Below are 10,371 nucleotides of genomic sequence, written 5' to 3'. Positions count from 1 at the left end.
CCCTTGTCATATGTCAATGTCATATGAATTTACCAAAATATCTTTATGCTTTTTGCCTCCTTGTTTTTAGCTTTTTTCTTTTAATAAAAAAAAAAGCTCATTTATTATATGCAGTCTTCTTGCTATACTGCTCTATATTCATAATCTTTATTATTTGACACTTGTCATCTACAGGTTACATCTGCCTTGACGCAAATTTGATTTCAATGTGGGAAATTAAATGTGGCATTGGTATTTTTAACTTTAAAAAAAAGAAAACATTTAAAATAAAAATGCCTTGGAAAAAACAAACAAACCAGCAAAATTGCAAATATATTTATTTATATTGTTGCAAACACATTTTTTAATTGACATTGGAAAAAAAGCAAATATATTTATATTGTTGCAGAACAATATTTTTCTCATTAAATTACATTTATTAAAAGAATATTCTTAGAATATTTTAACATTCATTAAAAAAAAAAATAATACGCTGTGGTCATTGCATTGATATCTGTCCTAGGCAGTGAGAATAACAGGGCTGGTGAAGGATATCGGTGTCGCGTTCATTGGCTGATAAGATTGATAAACAGCAAGTGCTTCATTCACCTGAACACACACAAAAATTACACACTACAGAGACAAATCATACATCAAAGCAACCAAAGCCAAACTAACGGGAACAAACCTTCAAGCACAAAGATTCATTGCAGTGCAGCAACTGAATCAGTTCAGATTCATCAATCTCTAACAGCATTTCAATGATCTTATTCGCCACGGGCCCTACCATGTTTCTCTTAATTTCATGTCTGTATGACTTTGTTTTTAGTAAGTGTTTGATGGCTTGTATTTAAAAAAAAATTATTTATTTTATGAGAGAGTGAGTGAATCATTTATATAGCGCTTTTTTAAGCGACTCATTTAGTGAGATGTGAGGTGCACCTGTTGCACAGCCCATTGCTCCTGCGGTGCGCTTGTGAACTTGCGATGGTTGTTATCTTCAGGTGTGTACATGTGTTGCAGTTCTCCGTTCACTGCAGCTGTGCTGGGCGTCCAGTGAGTGAGACTGACTGTGAGGAAGACAGATGATAAAGAAATCCATCAGTGGTTCCCAATCCTGGCCCTGAAGGACCCCTAGCACTGCACACTTTAGATGTCTCCCTAATCAAACACACCTGATTCAAGTCATCAGCTCATTAGTAAAGACTCCAAGAACTTAAATGGGTGTGTCAGATTAGACAGGGCCGATTACACCAGCTGTGGCGTCAGCCTTGTTTTGATGTAAATGGGCACTAAGTTATAACTTACGCACTACTAAATATTTTTGCGTTGCACCATAAAACTGTGTTGAAGCGTGACTGTACACATAATAAACTATATAGTTATTATGGAAGCCTCTGATCATGAGAAACGGTTGGAATAACTGACAGAACAGCATCAATAAGCTCTTGTTTTACCTGACAGACTTCAATTCTCTAGACATATATGATAATGCTGACATTTACACTTGCTTACATTTTAAGAGAGAACATTATGTGAATAGATTATTTTGTTAGAGGCTCTTCAACATGAACTAAATGTAAAAAATAAAGGTAATGTCCATATTGATTTATTGATCTTTATTAATTTCAAATACAGTTTCTGAATGTTATTTACATATAAAAATGCCTACTTATGTAGTATTGTAGTGAATGGAAACTTATATTTACCATTGGTTACGTGAGGCAAAAGAAGTTAAGAGTGAAGGATAAACTGAAATTCACAGCATTTAAACAATTTCTGCTCACGTATTTGAAGGGTAATTGAGGATCATTGAGGGTATATGTCATATTTTGCAACTACGCATTACTTTACAGAGAGCTTACGACCTACTAGCTACGTTCTGCATTAAGAACAAATGGTGCAAAGGAATTAAGTACAGAGTTAGTTACAAACTAGCTAATAGTTACTAAGCCTCTAGTGTGGACTTTACGTTCCAGTTTAAGTGGTGTGAATGGTTGGTGCAACCCTGGTCACTTTATGTGTTTTCTCTCTATTGTGATATCGGAATTATCATAAATATGAGTTTCCTAATTTAAAATTGGACATGAACGCCATTTCAAGTCCTATTTACCACTGGAAAGCTCAGGAATAATTTTGATACAAGTTTCCGAGTTGGGAGTTTTAAGATTTTAAGTTAATATTTAAAAATAAATAAATTAGCAACACATTCACATGTTTACAGCTCTCTGACATTGGATAATGCTGAAATGTTTTCTACAATTTTGTGTACTAGTGTTTTTATTTTGATTGTTTTTATTTCAAATTACCTATTTATTTTAATTTTTACATTTTTATATTAATTTGAGATTTTTTTTATTATTTAAATTAATTTAAGTTAATTTTGAACCAAAAAAAAAGTTGCTTTTCATTTTAGTAAGAGTTTTAATTTGAATGGTTTAATTTATCTTTATTTTTTTATTTTATGATATAATACATTTTTGTGTTTTATTTAGATTTTTTTTTGTTTTACATTTGTACGATCCACTCAAGAACCCCAGTTTGAGAAACCCTGCTCTAAATAAAGCACGTTGTGTATTATTTAAGAAGGTCTGCTCACACTGAGGGCTGATGTTCTGTGTGTCCCACTGAGTGCCGGGTTGAGGTTGGGTGATGTGGTATGAAGAGTGATTCTGATCCTGTGAAACATACGGATCAAGCATATAATAAAAACCCGTCACATGTGCTTTTCTTTAAGGGTTAGTTCACCCAAAAATGAAAATTCTGTCAGTAAATGCTCACCCTCATGTTGTTTCAACCCCGTAAGTGACTACAGTGGCTCAACCATAAGTTTATCAAGCGACAAGTATACTTTTTGTGTGCAAAAAAACCTAAAATAACGACTTTATTCAACTATTAATTTTCTTCTGTGTGGGCCTTTGAGTGAGTTCACGTAGTGTAACCGCGCAGCGCTTCTGGGTTGTACGTCAGAACGTAGGCTCACTATTGGCCAGCATCACACGCATCACACACATGACCAGCGTCGGCCAATAGTGAGCCTACGTTCTGAGACGTACAACCCAGAAGTGCTGCGCCGTTACACTACGTGAGCTCACTCAAAGGTCCACACAGAAGAAAATTAATAGTTGAATAAAGGCAAGTCAAGTCAAGTCATCTCATTTATATAGCGCTTTTAACAATGTAGATTGTTCCAAAGCGGCTTTACAGTGATACTAGGAAATTAAAGTAACAGAGATTGTTTTGGCTTTATAGCAGCTCTAGAATAAAGTTATTGTCCAGCTAAAGTTACTTCAAATTCACTTCCGTTGCAACGATCATTAGTTATTAACTTAGGGGCCGCTAACACGACACCGTTTTAACAGAAAACTCTTTAAGTTCTCTCTGCGCAAACTTTAAAAACGCGAACCCGTGAGAACGCTGATGGCGTGCACATGCATATTACGAGTTCAATCTATAGGTATGCGCGTTTGAATATATGTGCGCAGGCGTGTAGTCCTTCCCTACAAACCAACCCTCAAGAAACTACTTAAACTACTTAAATAAATAATACAGAATTAGAGAGGTAAAGGGAGGGGAGGGAGGCCTTCACAGGGGAGAAAAGTCATTATTTTAGGGTTTATTTGCGCACAAAAAGTATTCTTGTCGCTTGATAAACTTAAGGTTGAGCCACTGTAGTCACTTGGACTATTTTACACATTGTCTTTACTAACTTTCTGAGCCGGCAAGTTTCAATAACACAGAAGCCTATGGAGGAGTGAGACAGCTCTCAGATTTCATCAAAAATATCTTACTTTGTGTTCTGAAGATGAACGAAAGTCTAACGGGGTTGGAACAACATGAGGGAGAGTAATTACAGACGGAATTGTCATTTTTGGGTGAAGTAACCCTTTCACACTCTGTATTGTGATGAGAGTATTTGATGTGAATCTCGACCTGTATGAAGTGCTCAGCGTGTGGACTCACCAGCGGGTTTAGCAGCGGCTGCTGCCTATGGAAGCTCGCTCTTCTCATCATGTTTTGGTGGATGAGGTGGGCCTGACGCTCCTCCTTCCTCTGGGCGAGAGAGACGTATATGGGCTTGGAGCCGATGATGCGGCAGTTCATCTCAGTAATGGCTCTGGTGGCCTCTTCAGGACAGGAGAAGCAAACGAATCCGAAGCCTTTGCTGCGGCCGCCATCTAACATCACCTGAATGGAAAAAAAAAACACAATCCTGGATCTCCGGCTGCTGTTTCATTTGCATTTACTGGGTTACAATCAAATAATGACATGAACTATTTCTTTATGATGAAAAATGAATTCCTACCTTAGCGCTGGTGATGTTCCCGTACGGCGAGAACTCTTTGAGGAGAAGATCGCTGTCTACACTGTCGCTCAGATTCTTGACATACAGATTCACTCCCTGTTAGGATGATCAAAGCGTGTTAAGACCCGTTCACAAGACCGACAACTATAATAAGAACTGTGATGTTAACTATAATGATAACGATAACAATAACTAAAACAACAAAGATCATTATAACAATAACTATAATGATGACTATAACAATACTTAATGCTGAAAGTGATTCCAACAATGTGAGCACTTCCCTATTCTCTTAAAATTAGAGCAATTGTTAGTTATCGTTATAAATGGTAGTAAATGCGGGAGGTTTCAGAGGCGTCACTGGTACCTGATGGCGCATGATGTGCTCCTGTTTTAACTGCTCGAAGCGTCGCTTCAGTTCCGCCTGACGTTCTCGTCTCTTCTGAGCTCGGCCCACGTACACGAGTCTGCCGCTCATCTCCGTCCTGTTCAACTCGTCCACGGCCTTGGGGTTACATCACACAATTCTCTTATTTATCTTCCGCCTGAGGTCCACTTATTATCAGTGTTGGAGGTTATGCATTACAAGTAACTTGAGTTATGTAATCAGATTACTTTTTTCAAGTAACTAGTAAAGTAACGAACTACTTTTAAATATCAGAGTTACTTTTTTTTTTTAATGTACGCAAGTTACTTTTTTTTTTTTCATTTATTGACTGACAGCTCTCCTGTCCTACGCTGAGAGAAATCATAAGTGCAACATTGTGTGAGGTGAGCTATGTAAACATGACGGTTATAGATGTTTTAGAATAAATGTGACCAGTTATTTACTATCACTTGCAAAAAAAAAAAACAGATATAAGTTATATTTCTTCCCGCAAACTTTACATTTTGTACCGCTCTGGCGTATTCAGTCCCATTCCAGTACGATTCTGTCTCCCTCCAGGTTTTTTTTATTTTTTTTTAATCAAACCACTTATCCTCTGTAGGGTCACGGGTCACATGCAAAAGTATATCCAAAATATGTTTTTAAATGGACAGACCCATGTAGTGCAGATTCTACAGATTACCTCAAATGAAAAATTTTAAATAATTAATATTAATAATATCTAAAAACAAAATGTGTTTACATAATGTGTGTATATATTGTCTATCTATCTATCTATCTATATATATAGATATATAGATATATCTATATATATATATATATAAATATAATAATATATACAGTACACACACATATTATGTAAACAAAAACTTTTATGTTAGATGCGATTAATCGATTTGACAGCACTAAAAACATTAATAATACTAAAATAGCACTATGTTACAGAAGGGGAGGGTGACAAAACCTCATCATTAAGTGCCATTTAGGACACAACTTATGGGGCTCTTGTGTTTAAATTGAAATTTAAAAAAGTAGCATTAACTTCTAAAAACTGTGAAGTTTAAAGCACAGAACCAGACAAATGCTGCCTATAGGATCATTTGCAGCCCATAATATTCATAATCCTGTGCATGTGGTTTGCTGTTGGTTGAAAGAATAAAATAGCCTTGTGATGGAGTGTTAAAATCAATAAACACTCAAAAATACAGATCACTCTTTTCCCTCGTTTGGTTCACTACACTGTTTCATCTCTCACCCTCTTGGCATCAATGTGTTTCTCAAAGCTGACAAAACCAAATCCTCTAGAGTTTCCCCTCTCATCCGTCATGACCCGGACGCTCAAGGTTGGGCCTAAAATAAAAAGAAAAGTGTCAAAGACGCAACAGAACAAGAGACAAATGTTTCATTACTTCCATAAAACAAATCCTCACCGAATTTGCTGAATATCTCAGTCAGTGTCTTAGAATCCACATCTGGTCCAAAGTTCTTGATGTAAATGTTAGTGAACTCTTTTGCTCTATTCAGCATTTCAGCCTCGCGCTCCTTTTGCGATTTGAAGTGGCCGACGAACCTTAAAGGTGCAACATATAATATGAAAATAAAAGTTACTGCACTTCAGTATCTTTTTGGTTACTTTGTACTTTGACTGAGTAATTTACTTTTACTCTCTACTTGACTACATTTTTTGAATAAGTATACTCTTTACTCCAACACATTTGAAATGAGTATTGCAACATTTTGCATGGCACCTACCGATTTCTGCTGAGGTTTATTTGTTACAAAAGAAGAGATATCCCCATCTACAGGACAATGAAGGTACTAGATCTTGTGTGCTTTTCCCTTGTTCACCCAAACTTGTTAAAAATACAGGAATGTAAGTGCATTATCAGCTAGTTGCAGGTGTTTCAAATGAGGACATGACGCCCAGTGCATGTAGGCATGGACTTTTTTAGGCTTTAATTATAATTAACATTATTTTATTAATATTATATAGAAGGCCTTTTTGAATAATGGGTTTGCTTATGCCCCTTTTGAGCTCTTGAGCTAAACTGACTTAAGATTCTGTTGTGTCGACCTTGATTTATTGCAATATTGAGGTTTTCAGTTTTATTTCGACTTTACATCTCCTTGTCTCTTATAGGTGTTGAATACCAGTGCATCTTTTATTTTACAGTACGAGTAAAATACTCAAGTACTGCTAAAATCAGATACTCTAAGACTTTTACTCAAGTCAAGTTGTATTGGAATTGGTGACTTTTTTTGCTGTAAGGTATCTGCACTTTTACCCAAGTTATTCAGGTACTCTTTAACCTCCGCTTCCAAGACTCAACATGATGAAATCAATGCGTTTAATAGGCACGACTTACACTTTCAGCTCGTTGATCAACATGCCGTTTAACTTCTCGATGGCTTTTTCAGCAGCTTCATGCGTATCAAAGTGCACAAATCCAAAGCCTTTCGATCCGTTTTCATCGCTAGACACCTTAATGAAAAGAAACGTGCTTCAGATTCTCCTGCGCTGAATATTTATCTCATCTTATATAAGAGCTGGAGGTGGAGGACCTACTTACTTTACAGGACAAGATGTTTCCAAATGATGAGAAGATGTCCAACAGGCCCTCGCTGTCAATGGACTTCTGCAGGTTCTTAATGAAGACGTTTCCCACGCCACTCTTCCTCAGAGAAGGGTTTCGCTGACACCACATTAGCCGCATTGGCTTACCCTGCATGAGGTCAAAGTTCAGGGTATCCAAGGCTCGTTCGGCTACGATGTGAAGGAGATCCAACATTAGAAAGAAGCAAATGTGATTAGGAATTTCTTGAATGATTGGATCATTTTAAGTGCAGATTTTCAAATGCTTTTTGTTTATTGATTCCTCCCAAATCAATAAACAAGACGTGAATCAGAAATGTGACAGCTTGTCCCATATTCACTGCAAAAAAATTGTCAGAAGTATAAATATCTAAAAATCTATTCTTAAATCGATAAATTTACTTGAGATGAACAAGAACATAACTTGCAATCTTGATGTATTTTGAATGTTTTTGCTTTAAAAATAATCTGCCAGTGCAGGGTTAAGAAAAATAATCTTGTTTTCTCTTTGAATTAAGTTTATTTTTCTCATCCCATTGGCAGATATTTGTTTTTAGCTATATAATCCCGTTTAATTTTAACATTTTTAGAAAACAATGTATATTATTTAAGATTGTTTAGGTATTTAATATCAAAATGAAGGGAGTTTATGCTTAAAATGAGAAAAAATATCTGCCAATGCGGGTCTGAAAATTAATCTTGCTTTTCCTTTGAATTAGGCTAAGTGTATTTTTCTGACCCCATTGGTAGACATTTGTTCTTGTTTCAAGAAAATTCATTCTGATACTTTATTTTTCCAGAAATTGAATTGAAAAAAGTTTTTTTTAACTGAACAATCCCTACATATTTTTAATTGAATAACTGAAGAATCCTTAATCACATGTTCAAATAAAATACATAAGGGTTATTCAATGCGTAAATCTTAAAAGGCTTCATTTATCTGAGTGCATAATGGTATATCAATTCATTCCGTTATATCTTTCATAGTTGAGAATCATCTTCATACAAAGTTTGATTAAAAAAGAAATGTCATTTTATGCCTTTTTATTTTTAAAATAGCCTAACTGAGTCCTAGTGTCCACTACAGAGGATATAGCATAACATATGAGTAAAATATTGTTTCTTATGCTCTAAACAATGTAATGGCATGAAAAAAATACTAAATTCAAAAAAGAAGAAATTAGGCCTAACGTTACAGAAATTGACATCCACTGGAGTGACATATGAACTTTTTTTTTTTTTTTTTTCTTGCTTAAGTACAAAAATACTTCAGAGGAAACTTATGAAATCACACTGGTCAACTGATTATTAATGTTAAATTGTGATCTTCTCAATCATCTCACCATCAGTGTGTTGCTCGAAGTTCACATAGGCGTATCCGAGCGAGCGGCACGTGACTTTATCTCGACAGACTCGGACTGACTGAACCGAACCGACAGACCCGAAGCGCTCGAACAGCATGGCTTCAGTCACGTCCGGCTCCAGATCGCCCACATACAGCGAGCTGCTGGGTAACATCATCTTCATCAGATAGAAATATTACAATTTATGATCGACGCAGAACTGAAAGCAGCCGAGATTCAATCTGACAAACGCTTATAACGAACAACGAATCGGATTTAAAAGATTCAGTCAGATCATAAATAAACATTACGTTTATCATCGTCGTTTTATTCTGCACTCTGAAAAACAACAACATAAAATCACATCATGACATAGCATGATTGCATATATGGCTATATGTTTTATTTAGCTTATTATAATTACAGCGCACGATAAATTTTAATTCTCCTTTATGGAACTTTTCTTGCGGTCACTAACGTTACTTTGTTGGAAAAGAGTCGCGAGTTGATTAAAACAACTTTTTTTGTTTTCCACAAAAAGGTAAATCAAAAAAAAGAAGTTTACTATTTTTTTTTAATTCATTTTAATTGGTTGAAACATTTTATAAGCCCCATCAATCCTAATCTTATAACAAGATGTATTTTTATATTTTTTGTCAAACTTGTGTTGTTTTGTCAAAACAAAAAAAAGTCTAATATATATATTAGATATATATAAATACTGGTCAAAAGTCTGGAAACATACTATTTTTAATGCTTTTGAAAGATGTCTCTTATGCTCAAGCCTGTATTTATTTGATCATAAATACAGAAAAAAACAGTAACATTTGTGAAATATTATTACAATTTAAAATAATGGTTTTGTATTTTATTATACTTTAAAATCGGATTTATTTGTTATCAAAGCTACATTTTCAGTCTTCAGTGTGATCCTTCAGAAATCATTCTAATATGCTGATTTATTATCATTGTTGGAAACAGTTGTGCTGCTTAACATGTTTTTATAACCTGTGATACTTTTTTCAGGATTCTTTGATGAATAAAAGAACAGCATTTATTCGAAATAGAAATCTTTTCTATCAATATACATCTTTACTATCACTTTTTTTTTATCAATTTAACATCCTTGCTGAATAAAAGTATACATTTCTTTAAAAAAAAGAAAAAAATTCTACCCCAAACTTTTAAACATTAGTGTATATTGTCACAAAAGATTTATTTTAAATAAATGCTGTTCTTTTTTTACTTTCTATTCATCAAAGAATCCTGAAAACAGTATCACAGGTTATAAAAAAACATTAACCAGCACAACTGTTTCCAACATTGATAATAAATTAAAAAAATAGTAAAAATTTCAAACGTGAAGATACATTTTCATATAGCCTAAAGGAAAAACTAGGTTTTTAATATATATATATATATATATATATATATATATATATATATATATATATATATATATAAACTATTTTTTCCTTTAGCTTTATTTATTTAAACAGAAAGTTTCATTTTAAGTGAACTATATATTTGAAGACTCTTTTTTTATTGTTGAAACATTATATAAGCCCTGTTTTAGTCATATTAGAAGATTTTCATATTATTATTTTCAAATCAAACTTGTTTTTCCTTTAGGTTTAAATTTATTTGCATGTAATTTATTTATTTATTTAATTTTTCTTTGTCTGCTCCTTACACAAAATAACAAAGAGCTGTTGGTTTTGCAGTTGATGAAACAGCTGTATAAGGTCACATAAGGTCCTGA

General features: G+C 34.3%; 1 protein-coding gene across 1 annotated transcript; it reads right to left on the bottom strand.

The window, feature by feature from the left end:
• Positions 1–476: 476 nt before the first annotated feature.
• LOC307171824 (polyadenylate-binding protein 4-like) lies at positions 477–8,835 on the bottom strand. The gene is made up of 11 exons (XM_079893696.1): positions 8,610–8,835; positions 7,244–7,437; positions 7,040–7,155; positions 6,104–6,243; positions 5,929–6,023; positions 4,653–4,790; positions 4,286–4,381; positions 3,943–4,167; positions 2,579–2,657; positions 922–1,049; positions 477–588 (listed from the first exon to the last, which is right to left on the bottom strand). The coding sequence occupies exons 1-11, from the start codon at positions 8,791–8,793 to the stop codon at positions 499–501; spliced, it is 1,485 nt and encodes a 494-aa protein (XP_079749822.1). The 5' UTR covers positions 8,794–8,835; the 3' UTR covers positions 477–498.
• Between the last annotated feature and the right edge of the window lie 1,536 nt (positions 8,836–10,371).

This window comes from Squalius cephalus (assembly GCF_949319135.1).
Source record: "Squalius cephalus genome assembly, chromosome: 15".
NCBI classification, from domain to species: Eukaryota; Metazoa; Chordata; class Actinopteri; order Cypriniformes; family Leuciscidae; genus Squalius; species Squalius cephalus.
Note: the sequence above shows the minus strand (reverse complement) of the source record. Positions and strands in the feature narration are given on the sequence as shown.